Source organism: Peromyscus eremicus, chromosome 18, assembly GCF_949786415.1.
Source record: "Peromyscus eremicus chromosome 18, PerEre_H2_v1, whole genome shotgun sequence".
In the NCBI taxonomy this organism is placed as follows: domain Eukaryota; kingdom Metazoa; phylum Chordata; class Mammalia; order Rodentia; family Cricetidae; genus Peromyscus; species Peromyscus eremicus.
Genome location: NC_081434.1, coordinates 2,812,803 through 2,834,517, shown reverse-complemented (window position 1 = coordinate 2,834,517; position 21,715 = coordinate 2,812,803). Strand labels below are relative to the sequence as shown.

The 21,715-nt window shown below is 49.3% G+C and overlaps 1 protein-coding gene across 1 annotated transcript; it reads right to left on the bottom strand.

Moving 5' to 3' along the window:
• Positions 1–13,578: 13,578 nt before the first annotated feature.
• Inhbe (inhibin subunit beta E) lies at positions 13,579–14,881 on the bottom strand. Its single transcript, XM_059245127.1, has 2 exons — positions 14,584–14,881; positions 13,579–14,336 (listed from the first exon to the last, which is right to left on the bottom strand). Exons 1-2 carry the CDS (start codon positions 14,879–14,881, stop codon positions 13,579–13,581), a joined length of 1,056 nt encoding a protein of 351 aa, XP_059101110.1.
• Positions 14,882–21,715: the final 6,834 nt, after the last annotated feature.

The window sequence follows — 21,715 nt, the reverse complement described above, 5'->3', positions numbered from 1 at the left end:
AGCTCCCGTTCGGGCGGGGGGCCAACCGGGATGCACAGGCTGGCGGTGGCCCGTGGTCCCGCTCTGCCCCAGCAGGGGTCTCCCGGCGCCTGGCTTCAGCTGCCCCGGTGGTCCTGAGGTCAGAGGGTCAGGACAAGGTCTCCCCAGCCCCTGCTCCCTGCCCACACAGTCCTCAGGACGGAGAAGCACCACTTTCCTAGGGATTTTTCCTAAGGCCTACACACGACACGTTCGGAGACCCACCCCAGCTTCCTCCCTGGTCCAAAAACACTCCTTCGCCCCCAAACCCAAGCCTCAGCCGCCGGGACATCTGTCACAACACGGGTCAAGAGTCCAATCCCAGCCCGGCCCTCGGGCACGGCCGTGCCCACCCCGCTGAGCGCTCCCTCCTTTGCGGTGGGTCCCCCTCTTGGACACACTGACGTCTTCCACCGGCGCGCAGGGACGCACCTGGGGTTCCCTCTACCGCGCAGACCTCCAGCTGGCCGTCCCAACAGCCTCTTCATGCCAACCTCAAGAAAGGGAGAGATTTCTAAGAGGTGGGAGGGCGCAGACAAAGGGACCCGAGACAGACAGACTGCCAGGAGAAAAGGGAGACACGGAGAAAAGGGGGCGCGCATTAAATTAGCAGGACGAGGAAAACATCCAAACTTCCCAACAGCTCGCTCGCCCCAGTCTCTCCCACCCCAGCCTGCCCCTGCGCCCCAGGGCTCCTCGTGGTGGGACAGGGTGAGCCCCCTAGGCGTCGGAGCATCTCCGCAGCCCCCTCCCCCATCGCTCCCAGGTGGTCTCCCCTCCGGCCCCCCTCTCACCTCCGTCGGGGCGCAGGGCTCGGGATGCGTGGTCCAGGGTTGGAAACTGGGCAGGGGGAGGAGGGGGGTGTGCGGCGGGGAGGGGGGGGCGACAGGGCCACTGCAGCGTAAACTTCAGTGCCACCCCACCCCCCCAACCTGGCCCCCAGCCCTCCCGCCGGCCCAGCCCGCCGGGCCGCGAGCCGGGACCACCCGCGAGAAGCGCAAACTTTTTTTTTTTTTCCCTCTCTCTCTCTCTCTCTCTCTCTCTCTCCCTTTTGCAAAAACTTTTTCTCGCTCCTTGCCACCGGCGCGCCGCCGCTCACTTCCCGCTCACTCCCAACATCCTTCCTTCAGGCCGTTCTAGAAGATGAGGTGGGGTGGCTAGAAGTTAGAGAGGGGGTGCCGGGCTTATGGCACCCCCAGGACCCCCAGGATCCTCCCCCTCCCTTGAGGGACCCTATACTGCCTACTACTCCCCCCCCCCCCCCCCCGCCACCAACACGCTTCTCCTGGTGGGCAGTAAATCCCGGCGCGGATCCCGGGATCGGCTGTCCACGAAGAGGACCTGAACCAGGGCCAGGAAAACTTTGGGGAAAATATTGCGCAGCTGCAGAGGGCGGCGAGGGTAGGGGTGGGTGGGTGGGTGGGGGAGGTGGGGGGTGAGGATGGAGAAGCTCGCCCCGGAAAGTTAACATTGGGGGTACGGCCGTCGGCTTTCCTGGGTCGTAACCGAGCATTCTCCGTGCTGTGTGGTCTCCTAGGCCAGCCTCGCTCTTGGATGGGAACGTGGAGGATTGGGGTAGAGTTGGGGTTTGCGCAAAGTGAGTTGGGTTGGCTTTGGGAGAAGAGTCTTTTGGGGGTGTGCGGCCCGAGGAACATGAAAAAGGAGCACGGGCTCAAGTTCTAAGCGCCAGGTGTGTGTTCACAGATCACCGAGGCGTCCTCTGTCCATAAGGCACCTCTCCAGAGAACCTTCCTTCTCCGTCTCCAAATTCTGGAGGCCGCGGCCACCTCCACTCGGCTCTCTTTAAGGCCTCTCGCGCCCTCTGCTGGTCGTCTGCGCACACGGCACTCCTCGGAATCCGGTTGCACGCGCGGACTTAAATTTGACAGGTTCCCAGTGTGCAAGGCCCAGCTAGGAGCCCAGGGCGGGAGCTGCGGGAGCCCAACGAAGGGCGCACCAGGGGAGACTGCAGTCCCTGGAGGCAGGGCCTGACCGGGGAGTAGCCTGTCTCTTTGGATTGGTGTTGCCGTGGTGACGGGGTACAGGGAAGAGGGCAGGAGCTCCGCTTCCCACCTGAGAGAAAAGCGTGGTGGGAGGAAAGCAGACCTTTCCCTCAAACAGATCTCTCCTGCCCTAGCGCTGCTCTAAGCCACCTTCTTGGGCCTGCAAGGTAAGTGTGTTTAAAACAACGACAACAAGACGAGGTGAGGCTAGGGACGGGTAAGCTGAGACCTTACCAATGCAGGTAGCCATTGTGCGGGTGGGAACAGATGCACAGAACCGACCTGCCACTCCGCATGACTGACAGGTTCCATCCATAGACGTTACAAGGGACCCCAAGTCAGGGCAGGCCAGTGACCACAGAGAAAGAAAGAGCTGTGCATAGGTCATGTGACCCACCGTCCACAGCTGGACAATTATGGAGCCTTTTGGTTTCAAGACCCCTCTATGGCCTTCTGAATTCTGTGGGAAGGGAATTGTTTTCGTGTTTTGGGAGTCAGGCTCCTTATTCTGTAGCTCAGGCTGACCCCAGACTCCTAGCGGTTCTGCCTCAACTTCCCAAGTGCTGGGATGACAAGCATAGATCAACACACCAGTGTCCCAGCTGCTTTTGTGTGTGTCAACTTGACACAAGCTGGAGTCCTCAGAGAGGAAGGAGCCTCAGCTGAGGAAATGCCTCCACAAGATCCAGCTGTAAGGCATTTTCTTTTCTTTCTTTCTTTTTCTTTTTTATTTTTTGAGACAGGGTTTCTCTGTGTAGTTTTGCAAAGTGCCTGTCCTGGATCCTGCTCTGTAGCCCAGGCTGGCCTTGAACTCACAGAGATCCACCTGCCTCTGCCTCCAAAGTGCTGGGATTAAAGGCGTGTGCCCATGTGCCACCACCACCTGGCTTGGCATTTTCTCAATTAGTGATCAATGTGGGAGGGCTCACCCCATGGTGGGTGGTGCCATTTCTGGGCTGGTGGTCCTGGGTTCTATAAGAAAGGAGGCTGAGCAAGCCAGTAAGCAGCACTTCTCTGTGTCCTCTACATCAGCTCCCATCTCCAGAGAACTGCCCTGCTTGAGTTCCTGTCCTGACTTCCCTCAGTGATGAACAATCAGCCATATGGAAGTCTAAAACAAATAAGCCCTTTCCTCCCCAGCTTGCTTTTGCTCATGGTGTTTCGTCACAGCCATAGAAACCCTAACACATCCAGTTTCTCCTGGTTTTATTTATTTTTTGTTATTTTATTTAATGTTTTACATTAGTTTTTTAATGTTTATTTATTTAATGTGTATGAGTGTTTTGCCTATTTGTATATATGTGTAGTACATTCATTTCTGGTGCCTGAGGAGGTCAGAAGAGAATGTCAGATCCTCTGCAACCAGAGTTGGGAACATGTGAGGGGCCATGTGCGTCCTGGAAATTGAATTCAGGTCCTCTGGAAGAAGAGTTGGTGCTCTCAATCACTGAACCATTGCTTCAGCCCTGACTGACTGATGGATTGATTGATTTTGAGACAGAGTCCCTCCATATTAGCCCTGGCTGTCCTGGAACTCACTCTGTAGACCAGGCTGACCTTGAACTCACAGAGATCTCCTATCTCTGTCTACCAAGTGCTGAGATTAAAAGTTTTGGGGGCTAGAGAGATGGCTCAGAGGTTAAGAGCACTGACTGTTCTTCCAGAGGTCCTGAGTTCAATTCCCAGCACCCATATGGAGGCTCACAACCATCTGTAATGAGATCAGATGCCCTCTTCTGGCTTGCAAGGATACATGCAGACAGAACACTGTATACATAATAAATAAATCTTAAAAAAACAAAAAACAAAAAACAAGGGGCTGGAGAGATGCTCAGTGGTTAATAGCACTCCAGAGGTCCTGAGTTCAATTCCCAGCAACCACATGGTGGCTCAAAACCACCTGTAATGAGATCTGGTGCCCTCTTCTGGCCTGCAAGGACACATGCAGACAGAATACTGTATATATAATAAATAAATCTTTAAAGAGAGATTAAAAGCCTGTACAACCATGCCCAGCTTTCCACCTTATTTTAAAGCATTTTTATTTATGTGGTGTACTTGTAGCAGAGGGTGCATTTGACTGCTGTTTTAATCTGTTCTATTGCTGTGATGAGACATCATGACTACTGCAACACTTTTTTTTTTTTTTTTTTTTTTTTGCTTTTTTGAGACAGGGTTTCTCTGTGTAGCTTTGCGCCTTTCCTGGATCTCGCTCTGTAGACCAGGCTGGCCTCGAACTCACAAAGATCTGCCTGGCTCTGCCTCCCAAGTGCTGGGATTAAAGGCGTGTGCCACCACCGCCCGCGACTACTGCAACTCTTATAGGAGAAAGCATTTAATTGGGGGCTGGCTTACAGTTTTAGAGGCTTAGTCCATTATCATCATGGCAGAGAGCTGGTGCTGGAGAAGTAGCTGAGAGCTACATCCTTATCCTCTGGCAGAGAGACACTGGGCTTGGAATGGGCTTTCAAAACCTCAAAGCCCACCCCCAGTGACACACTTCCTCCAACAACACCACACCTCTAATCCTTATAATCCTTTCAAATAGTGCCACTCCCTGGTGACTAAACATGAAAATAGATGAGTCTGTGGGAGTCATTCTTCAAACCACCACAAGTGCCGTGGTGTGTGTGGAGGCCGGGGGTAACTTGGAGGACTCAGTTCTCTTAGACAACCATCTTAGTGTTGTTTGAATCTTAGATGGTCGTTTAATAAAAAACCCAGTACCAGATACTGGGGTGAAAGCTGAAAGATCAGAGAAGCAGAGCAAGCCACAGCCACCATCTACTACCTCACCAACTCCATGAATCCTCTGACTGAAATCCTCTGAGTCTTCACCTGAAAGGGTCTCAGCTGAACTGCTTTAGTTCCTGTTTCCTCACACCTTGTCATCATTTCCTGGGATTAAAGGCGTGTGTGCTTCCCAGTACTGGGATTAAAGGTGTGTGCCACCACTGCCTGGCTCTGTTTCCAGTGTGGCCTTGAACTCACAGAGATCCAGACAATCTCTGCCTCCCAAGTGATAGGATTAAGGGTGTGTGCCATCACTCTCTGGTCTCAATGTCTAATCTAGTGACTGGCTCTGTCCTCTGATCCTCAGACAAGTTTATTAGGGTACACAATACAGATTACTATCTGTTGCTGTGATAAGATAACATGACCACCTGGTGGCAGTAGTGCACGCCTTATAATCCCAGGGGACGGGGCCAGGAAGATCTCTGTGAGTTCGAGGCCAGCCTGGTCTACAGAGCGAGATCCAGGACAGGCACCAAAACTACACAGAGAAACCCTGTCTCGAAAAAAACAAAAAACAAAACAAAACAAACAAACAAAAAGGGTTACATGGCCAAGGCAACTTATAACAGGAAGTGTTTATTTGGGGCTTACAGTTTCAGAGAGTGAGTCCATGACCATCACGGTGGAGAGCATGGCAGCAGGCAGACATGATGCTGGAGCAGTAGCTGAGAGCTCACATCTTGAGATACAACCAGGAGGCAAAGAGAGAGAGAGCCAACATGGAAGGAGATGACCTGTGCTTCTGAAACCTCCAAGTCTGCCACAGACACACATCTCCTTCAACAAGGACACCGTTGTGGGGCATTTGTCCCCACTGACATTCCAGGGCTTCTAATAAAGCTAAACCTTGAACCGGTGGTTGGCTGACTGGAATTAGCCATAGATATATCGGAGGACCCATGGAGTTGGATAGAGAGGTATAGGAAGAGATAAAGGGGGGCTTGGAGAGGTTTCTCGGGCTTTTCGATCTGGGAAACAGAGAGAGTATGATCAGCTGATCGTTCCTCTGCTGTTTTTTAATTTATCAGGTTTTGATCTTAATTTCTGACTCCAGAGTTTTTTTTATTATTATTAATACTAGAACAATCAAGGTAAATGCATTAGGACACACCTTCTAATCCTTTCCAAACAATTCCACCAACTGGGACCAAGTATTCAAATAGATGAACCATTGAGGGTCATGCTGTGGGATGTCTTTCTGTATGCTGTGGATATGTGTTGCTCTGATTGGTTGACAAATATAGCTGCACTGGCCTATAGCAGGGCAGGATAAGGTTAGGTGGTACATTTAAACTAAAGATGAGATGAAGAAGGATGGAGTCGGGGGAGACGTCAGCCCCACCACCCAAGGAGCAACAAGATGTCAGCAGACCAGTAACACCACGGCCACGTGGCAACATATAGATTAATAGAAATAGGTTGAGTTAAGTTATAAGACCTAGCTAATGAGAAGCCTGAGCCATAGGCCATATAATTTGTAATTCATATTAAGCTTCTGAGTGATTATTTTATAAGTGGCTGTGGGACTGTGGGACCAGGCAGGCCCAGTGGGACCAGAGAAACTTATGGCTACATTTTGGCGACCAACATGGTAGCAAGAATTTCCACCCTAAACTTGAGAAAGCTTTAAAAAGGGTTCTAAAATAAAACCAAGAGCAGCTTCCTAGTTGTGTCTCTCGGGCAATCCGTGATACAGAGATGCCATGGCGTGCAGGCTTGAGCTATAGTATGGCAGGTTCACAGTATGTGGGCTTGACCTACAGCGTGGTGGATTCCCATTGTGGTTCACAGAGGTGTCTCCAAGCCACGCAGCACACTGTGTAGTGGATTTAGCTTTTGCTAGTACAGACCAAAAAAAAACAAAACAAAACAAAACAAAAAAACCATTGACACCTATTCAGGATGTCAATGGACAACTCCTATGAGTTCTGAAAAGGCTGATTCTGTGATTACACACTTATTAGAAGTTATGGCCATCATGGGAATACCTGTACAAATTAAGACTGACAATGCTCCAGCATATGTCTCAAATAAAATGAGACAGTTTTTTGCTTATTACAATATAAAGCATGTTACAGGTATACTACAGGCCAAGAAGTCATGAAAGATCCAATCAAACTTTAAAGGATATGCTACATAAACAAACAGGTAACAATGACTCCTAAAAATAGATTGCATAATGCTTTATTAACCTTGAATTTTCTCAATGCTGATGGGAAAGGAAGAACAGCTGTGGAGAGACTTTAGACGACAGAAAAAAACTACTGAGCTAAACCAACCGGTTTACTTCAAATATGTGTTGACCTCAGAATGGAAACCAGCATATGTAGATGAATTTCTAAATGGTCTTATTAAATAAAAAAACACGGAGCCAGATATAGGGGTGAAAGCCTGAGAGAGATCAGGGAAATAGGGAAAGTCACAGCCAACCTCACCTCACCAACTTGGCACCTTCCAAATGTGAGCGACTTCCTGTCTGCCCACACCTATATGCCTTGCTGTTCTACCCTCTGATTTGCTCTCTCTGTCCAGTCCAGCTACATCACTTCCTCTTCCTGCCCAGCTCTGTCACTTCCTGTCTGTCTGTACATGCCTCTAGACCTCCATGGTTAACTAGTGTTGGAATTTAAGGCACTTGTGCCACCACACCTGGCTTTGTTTCCAGTGTGGCCTTGAACTCCTAGAGATCCAGACAGATCCCTGCCTGCCAAGTGACAGGATTAAAGGCATGCGCTACCGTTGCCTGACTTCTTTGTTTACTTATAATGGCTGTTCCTATTGCTCTGATCTCCAGGCAAGCTTTATTTATTAAAGCACAATATCACCACATTCCAGCACAAATAAAATATCACCACAAGGATGACATCCTACATTGGGGAAGGAGTTTTGCTTTTGTTTCTACAGGAGAAGAAAAGCTATGGATACCAACAAAATTAACAAAAATTCACTTCGAACAGGAGAAACCTCTTGATGAGGAGAAGTAATAGCTCATCCACCGATGTGACATCTCTACAAGTTGTAAGAAAAACTCAACAAACAAGGATTGGGGCAGGTTTCTGTTTTTTTTTTTTTTTTTAATCTTTACAGGATAATAGAAATACCCATCTTTAAGAAATCATAAGGCCTTAGACACCTAGATGTCTACAGCAGAAGAGAAGGTACCTATTGATACCAATATACTCTACAGGGTAATATCTCAATGCCTAACATCAATATCTCTTTAACTCTAGAATAGTTGTGGTCCCGATTCAATTACAAATCAAGCTGGCTTTGGAGTTGGAATGTGGCTTTCTCTTTCTCTAAACCCAAGCATATTGCTAAAAGAAAAATTAGGAAATTCTGTCTCATATCAGAAGAGCCAACTGGTGTGAGACAGAAGAAAACCAATAACCTAGGGACTATTGCTGTCAAGATTCTATTTCTTTCCATGCTTGTCCTTGCTTTCTGGGAATCCCTTCTCAATCCAGCATTTATCCAAACTTTACATTTTGATGTTATTAATGTTCAAGTTTTCCACAGTGAAATATGAATCTTTCCAATAGCAATCTCTGAAGTCTCCAAAAGGAAGATGGGGCCCCACAACAACGACTCTACTCAGTCCAGAAAAATGCCATTGTACCTAAGAACATTACTCAATGATTAGCCTTGGACTGATAATTCTTCAGGACAGTTCTAAAATGAAATGGTCCATCATACTACACTTCTAGCCAGAATCTCAGACAATCTTACCAATTGCTCTGAGACTGGCGGCAGACTTTACAGCTAATCTTTTGAGAACTGACTATCTAAGCTTTCTTTTCTTTTTTTTTTTTTAAGATTTATTTATTTATCATGTATACAGTGTTCTGTCTGCATGTATGCCTACAGGCCAGAAGAGGGCACCAGATCTCATTATAGATAGTTGTGAGCCATCATGTGGTTGCTGGGAATCGAACTCAGGACCTTTGGAAGAACAAGCAGTGCTCTTAACCTCTGAGCCATCTCTCCAGCCCATTTTTTTCCTTTTCTTTCTTTCTTCCTTTTTTTTTTTTTTTTCTTCAGAGACAGGGTTTCTCTGCTTTGCGCCTTTTCCTGGAACTCACTCTGTAGCCCAGACTGGCCTTGAACTCACAAAGATCCACCTGACTCTGCCTCCCGAGTGCTGGGATTAAAGGCGTCCGCCGCCGCCACCGCCGCCGCCGCCGCCGCCGCCGCCGCCGCCGCCACCACCACCACCACCACCACCTGATCTATCTAAGCTTTCTTACAGGACCCCACAGAGATACTGTTGCCCTCTAAACAGCAGGAAGCAATTCTAAGAAAATTATGCCCCTCTCCCAATTTTCTCAGGATCCCCATAAGATTAACAGTGTCCCCAATCAGCAGGAAGTAGCCTAGAGAACTATGCCCACATCCCCCCCAACAAAAAAAATGTGAATTATGGATGTTTCTCTTTGTTTAAGGGTTTGGTTACAAATTGTTATTGGGGGGCTGGAGAGACGGCTCAGAAGTTAAGAGCACTGGCTGTTCTTCCAGAGGTCCTGAGTTCAATTCCCAGCACCCACATGAAGGCTCACAACTGTCTGTCACTCCTGTTCCAGGGGATCTAGCACCTTCACACAGATGTACATGCACATAAAAATAAATCATTATTAAAAAAATCGTTATTGGTCATAGTCAATCTCTTTTTTTTTTTTTTTTAAGATTTATTTATTTATTATGTATACAGCATGTATCCCTGTAGGCCAGAAGAGGGCGCCAGATCTCATTACAGAGGGTTGTGAGCCACCATGTGGTTGCTGGGAATTGAACTCAGGACCTCTGGAAGAGCAGTCAGTGCTCCCAACCTCTGAGCCATCTCTCCAGCCCTTTTTTTGCTTTTTTGAGACAGGGTTTCTCTGTGTAGCTTTGCGCCTTTTCCTGGATCTTGCTCTGTAGACCAGGCTGGCCTCAAACTCACAAAGATCCGCCTGGCTCTGCCTCCCGAGTGCTGGGATTAAAGGCGTGCGCCACCACCGCCCGGCTCAATCTCTTTCTAAAAGAAGAAAGGGGGTATGATATAGAAATGTAAGTTATAGATATGATAGTATAAAAGGGTAGATTATTGAATCTACTTTTAAAGAGCAACAACTTGTTTGAAATGTTTTACATTGCTATGGATTTTGGTTTATTGTTACAAATTTAAAGTTAATTTTGTTATACTATATATACATATTTCTATTCTTGTTTAAGGTATTATGTTTATGCAACTCATTTAAATTGTAATATATAATTAAAAATACAAAGTAATTAGTCGTTTATGATGATCAAACTTATAATCATGTTAGTTAAGTTTTCTAGGTATACATAGATATATTTCACTTAGGTAGCTAATCTTCAAATACTTAAAAACTTAGACTTTTCTGGACAGTGAGACACATCTGCTCCTGGCAGCACCAATTTACTTCAAAGAGGAAGACAGGCATCTAAGACACTCCATATGGAGTTTATCTTCTTCTTGGCAAAACTGACCATTTGGGCAAGAAACTGGTCTTGCCTGGACTGCTTGATAATATGTTGTATAAACAGGACATGCAGGACCCACAGGAAAATGACCACTGAATTTTGCCAAAACAAGGTGAAATGGTCCTTCAGGTTCCTGCTTTGCAATCTACCGCCAGACAAGCTACAGGACACAGGAAAAAGTGACTGAGAGACTCTAGGTCTATAGGCTGAAGATGGATGCCCCAACATTGCAGAGGAACTTTGGATGACTGCCCAGGCAGACAGATGTCTCTGTCATTTCTAGAATTATGGACATCTCTTACAAAGCACTTCCTATTTACTTAGGTAATAAATAATATTATATCCTTCTGGGGTCTTTGATGTAGTTGAAGACTAGTTAGTTATAATTATAGTTTTCCTTAGTTATGATAAAAAATAAATTAGATGTGAAACTTTAGAGTCACAAATAGAGGATAGATGATAGAATATTTTCTTTAACTTTGCCAAATACAAATAGACTAGATATTATAACTGTAATTCTTGCTTGATAACTGTTCTATTATGTGTAATTTTATTATGTTAAAGTTAAAAATCTTCCCTTTTGATTAGACAGAAAAGGGGAAGTGCTGTGGGATGTCTTTCTGTATACTGTGAATATGTGTTGCTCTGATTGGTTGATAAATAAAGCTGCATCGGCCTATGGCAGGTCAGGATAAAGTTAGGTGGTACATTGAAACTAAACATGAAATGAAGAAGGATGGAGTCTGGGAGACATCAGCCTGCTGCCCAAGGAGCAACAAGATGCCAGCAGGCCAGTTAAGCCATGGCCACATGGCAACATATAGATTAATAGAAATGGGTTGAGTTAAATTATAAGAGCTAGCTGGGCGGTGGTGGCACACGCCTTTAATCCCAGCACTCAGGAGGCAGAGGCAGGTGGATCTCTGTGAGTTCGAGGCCAGCTGGTCTACAAAGTGAGATCCAGGACAGGCACCAAAACTATACAGAGAAACCCTGTCTCAAAAACAACAACAAAATATAAGAGCGAACTAGCAAGAAGCCTGACCCATAGGCCATATAATTTGCAATTAATATTAAGCCTCTGAGTGATGATTTTATAAGCAGCTGCAGGACCTCGGGGCTGGGTGGGACTGGAGAAACTTACGGCTGCGGGTCATCTCACTCCAACCAACACCACAGCTCGCGGGAGTTGGTTCTCTCTGTCCAAGCTGTGGCTCCTGGAGACTGAACATGCATAGCCAGGTATTCAGGCCTGGAGCAGTCGCCTTCACCTGCGAGGTCCTCTCGTCCAATCCCACCTCACTTTTTTATTGTTTGTTTGGTTTTTTGTTCTTTGTTTTTGTAGCCCTGGCTGTCCTGGAACTCACTCTGTAGACCAGGCTAGCCTTGAACTCAGAGATCCACTGGCCTCTGCCTCTCAAGTGCTGGGACTAAAGGTGTGCGTCAGCTAGCCATCTTTTTTTTTTTTTTTTTTTTTTTTTTGAGGTCCCTGAACTTGGAATGCATCGACACAGATAGCCTCCTCCCCAGCACTGTGTGGCAGGTGCCTTCCCTAATGAATTGTGTCCCCAACCTCTCTTTAACTTATGTCGTTTTAGGTTTGTCTATTTGATTTTGTGTGTATCAGTGTTTTGCCTGCATGCACGTATGTGTACCACATGCACGCCTGGTGCCTGTGGAGGTCGGAAGAAGGTGCCGGGCTCCTCGGAGCTGGAGTTATTGATGGCTGAGCCACCATGTGGATTCTGGAAACCAAACCCCTGTGCCCTGTGAGCAACAGGCTCTCTCTCTCTCTTTTTTTTTTTTTTAAAGATTTATTTATTTATGATGTACACAGAAGAGGGCACCAGATCTCGTTACAGATGGTTGTGAGCCACCATGTGGGTGCTGGGAATTGAACTCAGGACCTCTGGAAGAGCAGTCAGTGCTCTTAACCTCTGAGCCATCTCTCCAGCGCCGCAACAGGCTCTCTTAAGTACTGGATCAGCTCTTCAGATTTTAACTCTTTCTTAAAATATCCATATTTGTTTATTTATTGGTTTCTTGAGACAAGGTTTCTCTGTGTAGCCCTGGCTGTCCTGGAACTCACTCTGTGAACCAGGCTGGCCTTGAACTCAGAGATAATCTGACTGCCTCTGCCTCCGAAATCCTGGGATTAAAGGCGTGCACCACTACCACCCAGCTGTAAATAAGACTTTTTATAGGAGAAAAGGAAAGGAATAGATAAGCTCCTGATCTCTCAGCAGTGATGTAATTAGCTGTATTGTATAACATTCTCTGGAAAACTTCACTCGATGTTTTTGTTTGCTTTGAGACAGGTTCTCAGTAGCTCAGCCTGGCCTAGAATTCATGGTCTGGAATTCTGCTGATCTTGAACTCATGGTGATTCTCCTGCCTCAGTCTTCTGAGTGCTGTAACCACCAGACCCTGTCCCCACAGTATAATGTAGAGATAATGATAACAAGGGGCAAATAACATCTTTGTATTATTATGAAAATGTTTCTGAAACCTCCGAGAGGGCTTCCAGGACCTGGCAGAGGTCCCCAGGCCACACTTCGCTTATGACCTATGTCACCAACCCCTTATCATGTGACCTATGTCACCAACCCCTTATCACGACGACTCACTGTTCCTTTTCTTTCTCGTTTTTATTAAGAAAGTATAAATTATGTCTTCCACGTGAGAAATTATGTCTTGTCCTCGAGGGAAAGCTAGAGAACTTCATGGGCTCTGCATCCCTTTTTACTGACTCACAATTCCAGGCCCTCCTAAGCCCCCCAACCCATCCCCATGCCCACACCTTGCTCCTCTTCCTCTTGACGTTGTTTCAAAGCAGGCAGTAGTCCCTGTTCTTAGCCTGCTTGTCTGCCGTCCCCCAGTCTGCTGGGCCCTCTAGTTCCCCCTTCCTTACTTGAGGAAATTCTTTTCTGGGGGGAAACTAAGTCATTTTCCCCTGCGTCCTTCTTTCCCTCCTACGACATCCCCTGCGGTCCGGGAACAGGGCTCGATGTAGGAAATGCTGCTGGCCAGGCAGTCCCCTGGAAAGGAAACACTTTACCCATCTGTCCACATTGGAAACAGCCTGAAATAGACCAGAATCTAGGACAAGAAAATGCCCATTTGAGTTCCGTAGGGGTCAAGCCCAGCCATACTGCCAGGTAGTCTGTTGGGAACCTGCATGGGTCAGCAAATCTCAGGCTCCCAGACATGGGAGTCTTTTGCCAGGGAACCCCCAACCTGAACCTTGAACTTCACTCAGAACCTTCAGGTCCTCTTGCTAGCTGCAGCCGCAGGCTTCCACGACCATGTCTGGCACATCGGTCTTGACCACGTTGCCGTTATGGTCGAGGTAGAGGAGCGAGAGGGGTCTTCGGGCCGTGGGTACACAGCAGGAAGAACCCGCAGGCCAAGGGTTGTTGGCTTTGAGGAGGCTGAAGACAGCGGAATGGAAGGAGGCCGCAATGCCAGGGCTGCCAGCCAGGTGGGGCGGGCACTGCCCGCTGCAGTAGTTCAGCTGGTATCCTTCAGGCTGCAGGATCCAGTCCCGCCACCCCAGCTCCTGGAAGTCTACGTAGTGGTCTCTCCTGCAGCATAAGGGGGTCTCGGGCTCACAGGTGGGAGTCCTCCTCCTGGCCCGGCCTGCCCCGAGCTCATTAGCCCGGATCTTGAGTTCCAGGAAGGGCCGCTGCTGTCCCTCGGTGTCCAAGAGCCGCCGTGGCAGTCCCGCGACCCCGGTGCTGTTGGGGCCCAGGGGTCTGTAGTCCAGCTCCAGCCTCACGACCCCAGAGTCCTCGCTCCGCAGGCCACTAGAGGGCAGAGTCAGGGCGTGCCAGCCTGGGGAAGTCGTTCGGTGCTCAGCCAGGAAGGTGCGAGATCCGCGGCACCGCCTGGTGCCGCAACGGAAGATCCTCAGGTGGAGGGTGCCAGGGAGAGACGGGGGCACATGCAGCCAGAGGCGGGCATGGTGCAGGTGGTGGGACCAAAGAGGGGACAGCTGGAAGGTGAGCATGGAGCGGTAGGTGGAAGTGGATTTGCCTGCTCAAACGATTAAAAAAAAAAAAGCAAATATAAATGTGAACAGAGACAAAGCTTCCCTTTGATGCTCCCGCCACCCTGCCCAGCACCGTCATTCAGACCTCCGGGCAAAGCCTGGACTGCCCGCGTCCTCAGAGCCACACTTGCCCTCAGCTCCTCCTTCTGCCAGCCACACCCCATTCCCCCTGCCTCCCTTCCAGGACTCTCCTTCCTCCTCCAGGGCCCCCGTCTCTCTCCCCTCACCCACCTACGATGGAGGCAAAGCTGATGACTTCCTCTCGGTTGCCAGGAACCATGCTCCCGGGCTGCAGTCTCCGGAGGGCTCTGGTTAGTGCTGCCTGGGGCAGAGGGCGGCTTATTCTGGGCCGGCTGGTCAGGTGCAGGGCCTCCAGGATTTGCTGCTTGGCTAGCTCTAGGACCAGGGCACGTTCTCCTGGGGGTGCCAGGGATAGGCCCCCACAGGACGGACATGCAGATCTTGCGTTCTGCATCCACGCCAAGGCCCAGAGTAGCATTGGCCAGAGCTGGACCTCTGAAAGCCCCATGCTCCAGGTAGACGGCCCTGAGTCGAGAGCCTCGGATGGCAATTTAATGAGCCCAAGAGGGTGCAGCCGCTGCAGCGGGAACAAGCAGTGTCACAGCTACTCTTGACAAAAGGGCAGAGCTACTTGCCCTCGATGGCCTGGGGCTCAGCAAGCTGAGAGAAGATCATCTGATGGGTAGCTGTGTTTGATCCTCACAGCTCATGACTGACTACTGAGCATGGCCTCTTTAGAGCCAACTGCTTGGGCTCCCTCACCTAGTGGTCAGCCAGCCGACCTATCCTCTGAGCCTTAGGATTGGCCAGCTGAGCTGCCCATCAGGCCCCTGCAGGGGGTGGAGGTCTCCCCCTGGGGCTCAAGTTTCACCATCTGGTTGTGGTAGCTTGAGGTAGGGGCATGGGGGGGGGCGTTGCAACGTGGACATGCATGATGCAAGAAAGGATGATTTCACATGCTCGGTTCCCAAGGTCTGGGACTCAGAGGAGGGACTCCATGGGAGCCAGGTGGGGATGGGCGGCTCCTTCCTATGTCCTGTCTCCCCGGCTTGCCCACCACTTCTGTAACAGTTTATGAGGCAGCCATGGAATCCAATGGTTAGCTCTTGAGGGTCTGTAGGTCAGAAGAATGGTGGTCTCCATTTCTGACTTTACAGCTGGGATAGGGGTGAGAATTTGGAAGGGGTGGCGGGAAAATGGGGTCCTCTTGCTCAGGCCAAGGTGGCAGTGCCACGGGACATGGACATTACCTTTTGACCCTGCCTGCGCTGGCTGCTCAGAGTCCAGCTGGGGGAGGGCCAGAGCAAGGGGTGAGGACGTGCTTCTGTGATATCTGGGGAAACCCAGAGAGGTTGGGGGTGGTAGTGATGCAACCCCACAGCAGGGCAGAGTCCATCGAGGCTGGCAGAAGGGCGTGCACCTTTGCAGAGCCTGTGCCCACTGACCACTTGTCTTTAGGGCACCGTAGGAGCTGGCCAAATGTGAGGCATGCCAGGGCTGGTGCCAGGCCTCGGTTAACGAGGTTGGAAAATGGAAGTTTAAGGGACACAGAGAACAAGGCAGGAAAAGCAGAGCAGCCTTGGCTCATCTTCCAGCCCTCCAGACACCCTCCACTGACTTTGATTTTCAGTGTGTGTGTGTGTGTGTGTGTGTGTGTGTGTGTGTGCCGGAGGACAGCCCTGGGTGCCACCCCGAGGAACTCCATCCTCCTTTGAGACAGGGTCTCTTATGGGCCTGGAACTCACCAACTAGACTAGACCTGCTGGCCAGTGAGCCCTAGGGATTGCTCCCTGTGCCTGCCTCCCCAACACTGGGATTACAAGCTCACGTCCCCATTTCTACCTGGGCTCCGGGGACTCTAATGCTTGTCGCCTTGTGCTTTCAAGGCAATAATAGCTTTGCCTTCTGAGTCACCCCCCAATCTCTGACTCCATTCTCCCTACCCCCACTCTGTCACCCCCTAACATCCCCCTACACACACACACACACACACACACACACACACACACACACACACACACACACAAAGAGCTTCTCTGTGTAGCCCTGGTTGTCCTGGAACTCGCTCTGTAGACCAGGCTGGCCTCGAACTCAGAGATCCACCTGCCTCTGCCTCCTGAGTGCTGGGATTAAAAGTGTGCGCCATCACTGCCCGGGCTGTTAGACTGGTTTTATTATTGTTGTTGTTAATGTTTTTTGTTTGTTTGTTTTATCTTTTGAGATGAAATGTTTCTATGTTGGCCAGGCTGGCTAAACTCCTAGGTGTAAGTAAGTGATCCCCCTGCCTCAGTCTTCTTAGTCGTGAGACTACGGTGAGTTGCTTTATTTTTCTATTACTGTTGTTTGATTGAGACTCTCCTGAATTCCAGGCTGATTTTGTGCTCCCTCTGTAGCCAAGGATGACCTTCAATGCCCTATATGGCTAAGGGTGACCTCCAACTTCTGTTCTTGAGTGCTAGGATTAGAGGCAAGAACCACCCACCATGCCTGGCTCTTATTTGGCACTGAGGATTGAAATCAGGGCTTTGCACATGCTAGGCTAGTACCTTACCACTGAGCTACATAGCCAGCCCTAAGGTGCATGACCTTAAATGGGAGTGACCTTCTACCTCTGATACAGGAGGGTGGTACCCGGCTGGCGTTTCTCCTTGGCTCCAGTTTCTTTCTTTCTTTCTTTTTCTTTTTTCTTTTTTTCGAAGACAGGGTTTTGTAGCTTTGGAACCTGTCCTGGAACTCACTCTGTAGACCAGGCTGGCCTCGAACTCACAGAGATCCACCTGGCTCTGCCTCCTGGGTGCTGGGACTAAAGGGATGCGCCACCACCGCCCAGCAACACCAGTTTCTTTAAGAAGCTGGGAAGCATCTTGGTGAGAAAGCTGTGAGCCAAAGGAGTGTGACATAGAGCCCCCCACCCACTTCACATCTTCCCCTTCTTTAGCTTGGTGTGGTGGCCTGCCTCCAGAGTTCTAGATCTGGACCGAGGAAAGGGATGTTCTCGGAAGGCTGATCCTCAATACCACCAGTGTCCACCGTGTGGCAGTGCCTTGCCACTGGACAGCAGCCACTGGACACCAGAGAATCCTGGGGACAGGGTTGAGGCTGCTGCAGAGAGGAGGGATATGCCTCCCTCCCAGGCAGTGGAAAGGGGTGGTTCCTCTGCTCCTTTGCTTCCCTAATGCCAGACAGCAGAGGGAGTCCTCCGTACTGCATCCCTGCCACCTTTGACACATGGCCATGGAGCCCGACGATGGTGAAGGCCAGACTTCCTAGAAATTCAGGGCGCCATGGAGTAGAGAGGGAGGAAAAAAGGGTTAGGAGACAATTCTGTCCGCCTGCATTTCTCCCCAGACCCTGAAACGTAGTCGAGACTTTCCCGGCTACTGCTCTCTGTGGCTCTCAGTCCCCTCTCTGTTGGTCCCTGCGGGTGAGTGACAGCCTGCTAGCCTGTGGGTCTGGACCATGAGACTGTAAGTGCCCATCCCTGGCGGTGCCTAGGAGGGCTTACCTGTTTGTGCCAGGAATCAGGCTCAGGGGAAGTAGCAAGCAGTGGCTGTGGGAGTCGCTGACGCCACCTTTCCCACACCCTCCTCGTCAGGTGCCCATGGTTTCAAGTCCTTCCCACCCCCCTTGGCTGGTGCGCCTGGCCTGGTCCTACCTCCCCACTGACACTTACGTCAGAACTTAGCTATAAATACGCTCTTAGCGTCTTAGTCACTTTACCCAAGAAGTACTTCCAGGTTATAAATACCCAGGCATCTGCCACACAGCCCGCCTTGCCACCGAGCTGGCTGGGGGCTGGGGGTAGCGACAGGCTTGAGAGTGGGGAGGGAAGTAGAAGCAGAGCCACTTATTCGCCCAAATGAGAACAGCCCGAAGGAGTCTAGAGGTGGGGGGTGGGGGGCTCGGGGAGAAAATGTGTAGACGATGATGACAGGTTCTTCCATTCCTTTTTTTTTTTTTTTTTTTTTTTTAAGCAGAGCCAAAAAAGAAAGTGAATAACATGGATCCTGTGTTTATTTTTAAAGATGCTGTTTTGTTCGTCATGGGTCTGCAGCATTCACTGTGTTTGAGCAGCTTTCATTAAAATACTGGTTTTCTCCATTGATGAACTGTTTGCCTTCACCTTAAAATTCTGCCCACCAGGTGAGGGCCTCGCTTTGCCTTACCCTGGTCTTGGTCCTGGGCACTGAAACTGTCATTATAAGAAGAACTTAGAGCTAAGAGGGGGATAAAAGTGGGACACAATTGACAAAAGGCAGAGGAAGAGACACCAGGAAACCTCTTTAGATGAAGGTCTCCCGTGGGCTGCGTAGGAAACCCCACAGCTCAGACTTGCAGCCCCCCCAAAAGGTCCCTTGCAGGTTTTCCCTTCTGCATTTCCGTTTCAGGGACCTCTTGCCCTGGTAGGAGGGGGTTACACGCTGAGCAAACACAGACATCACATTACCCACAGGGCACATGGGGTTTGTGCAAACCTGGCCTTGGGCTGCAGACGGTATCGACCCCATGGTTCAGGGCTGTCCAGCCGCAGGGAGGAGACGGTGAGGAAAGAGGGTAAAGGTCTAAAGAGGATCCGCTCTCAGAGTGAACGCTGCCCTCTCCTCACCCTAGGCCTTCCTCCTCTTGTCTCTCTGAAGCTTCCAGGCAGGACTCACGGCGGCGGCGGCGGGAGCTCTAAGAGTGGGTGAAGGAAGGTGAACCAGAATTCCAACAACCAGCTATGAGAATGTCTTTGCCCTCACCCTGTGTGGCCACTGTTGGCTTACTTGATAATTGACTATCGATCTGTCTCATCTCTTGGAGTGAGTTCAGAGGGGGATGAGATCCAGGCAATAGCTAGTTCATTATTAGCCATGACACCACGGAAGGATAGTTCTGGAAGGAGGATGGAGGGAGATGAAGGGAGAAGGGGCAGCCTGGAGGAGGACGAGGCACGAAGTATGAGATGGATGGAACGACTGAGCCGGAGGGGACCATGTGAAGACAGGGGAAGGTCTCAATAGGAGACAGAGGACATTTTGAACTATCTCAAGGGAACTTAGTGAAAGAGGGTCACAGGGTCACAGGTAGGGTTGAGGGACCCAACCAAAAACAGTGTTCAAAGCTGGGCATGGTGGTGAAGGCAGGTGGAGCTCTGTGGGTTCTAGGCAAGCCTGCTCTACACAGTGAATCGGAAAACAAAAACAGGATGTTCAGATACCAGGGACTAGAAAAAGGCAAGCCATCCAGATTCTTAGTGTTGAAATAATGATACTGAGTCCCCAAATCTGCAGCCGTGCGGACAGAGCACAGTCATGGCTACAGAGAGACGTGTCCTGCAAACAGGTGGGGAGTGGGAATAGGAAATATTCTTTTCTTTCCCCTGCTCCTTTCTTTTACTTTATGACAAAGTCTTAATAGTGTAGCCCAGGCTAGCCTAGCTGGCCTCGACCTTTAGGTAGCACTCTCTTAAGTGCTGGGATTGCAAGTGTGAGACATTGCGCCTGATGGAGTTTTCTGACCTCTGTCACTCCCTAGCCTTCAGTCTCCACCCGAGTCTCCCTGGAATTCAGCGGGAAGACCGAGGGTAGGAGAGCTTGGATGACGCGGCTCAGGTATGACAGCCCGCACAGGCAGAGGAAGACACAGGGCTCTGCAAACAGTATTAGTAGGAAGTTTGGGCAAGGCTCTCGCTTCGGAAAACAGCGATCTAGTGAACCCACGGAAGGGGTTCTTCGGAGCACCGTATAACTAGAGGGAAGATGTTAGGGCGTGTCATCGTGGAGTGGGAGCCATGCTAGGGTGTGCCATCGTGGGGTGGGAGCCGTCAGATGGAGGTAGAGTAGATGACATCATTATTACGATCAATCCACATGAGTCTATTAAATGGGTAACAGAATTTATTAAGATATAAATTGAGGAAATACACTCACGATGACAGAACGGAGTAGACAGAAGTTGTCCTCTGATCTGACCGGGAGCGAATCCACCTCACAGGCAGGAGCAGGGAGAAGGGGCATGTGACCTTTCTCCAGCTCCTTATAAGAAGTCACATACAACATCAGGAGCACCCCCTCCTTTGGGCCGTGTAGCCCAAGATCATGGTCGGAGCAAATACCACTACACAACGTTGGTCAGGGGTGAGCGAGGGCTGTCTTTGCTGGGAACGAAACCATGTTGCTTGTGTTTGGCAGCGGATTAGCCCCTGGACGAGGGTCTAGGATGAAGGGTGTTCTGGGTCTAGGATGAGGGGTGTTCTGGGTCTAGGATGAGGGGTGTTCTGGGTCTAGGATGAGGGGTGTTCTGGGTCTAGGATGAGGTGTAGCTAGAGTTTTCCTGCCTGGCCCACAGTCAGGACAAATCTCTTCCACCTGCCAGTCCCACAGCCGCTCAGACCTGTCCAAGTAAACACAGAGATTTATATATTGGTTACAAACTGTATGGCCGTGGCAGGCTTCTTGCTAACTGTTCTTACAGCTTAAGTTAATCCATTTCCATTAATCTATACCTTGCCACATGGCTCGTGGCTTACCGGCATCTTCACATGCTGTTTGTCATCATGGTGGCTGGCAGTGTCTCTCTGACTCAGCCTTCCACTTCCCAGCTTTATTCTCCTCCTTGTCCCGCCTACACTTCCTGCCTAGCCAATGGCCAATCAGTGTTTTATTTATTGACTAATCAGCAACACATGTGACATACAGAACATCCCACAGCACTTCCCCCTTCTTTTTTTTTTTTTTTTTTTTTTTCCAAAAAGGAAGGTTTTAACCTTAACAAAGTAAAATTACATATAATTTGGGAATTTGGGCGTAGCTTCTCTTACTACTTCCTGCTGGAGGGGGGCACTGTATCTTATGGGGACACAAAGAAAATTTTAGGATTATGGAATAGTCCATGAGGGTGTATTGTCTGAGCTAGTTGCCTTCAAACGGTTCTGGATGTTGGATCATCTGGGCCATGGTGTCATCAGAGACCTTTCAGGGGGTCTTGGCTGGTCAAACCTGATGTATCTTAATCTGGAACAAATCCATAGCCTCTGGCTTTCTGTGGAAACAAAAGAGACTCTTTTCCAAAGCAACATGTCCTTATATCCAAATTTTGAAGTCAAGGTATCTTTAAAGTATACATATTGGTTTAACTCAGCTTCCTTTACAATCAAATATCTCTCTGCAGTTAAGAATCCCAAAGACAACACAATCCAGATTCTCTGTGTAATATTCATCTTTACGTGGCTTATTTTTTATATTAACTTTACTGTCTCTTTAAAGACTTTATTTTTAAAAACTATTTATTTGTTTCTATGACTGTATATATCACCTTTTTTGTCTCTTTCAAGCCTACGTATCTTTTATACACATTGTAA

What these genes read in the sequence shown, in the direction of transcription:
- Inhbe (XM_059245127.1), bottom strand. Translation starts at nt 14,881, where the DNA reads ATGGGGCTTTCAGAGGTCCAGCTCTGGCCAATGCTACTCTGGGCCTTG. An exon ending in CAGCTTTGCCTCCATCGTAG is followed by an intron (nt 14,337 to 14,583) that starts GTGGGTGAGGGG and finishes TCGTTTGAGCAG; the next exon opens with GCAAATCCACTTCCACCTAC.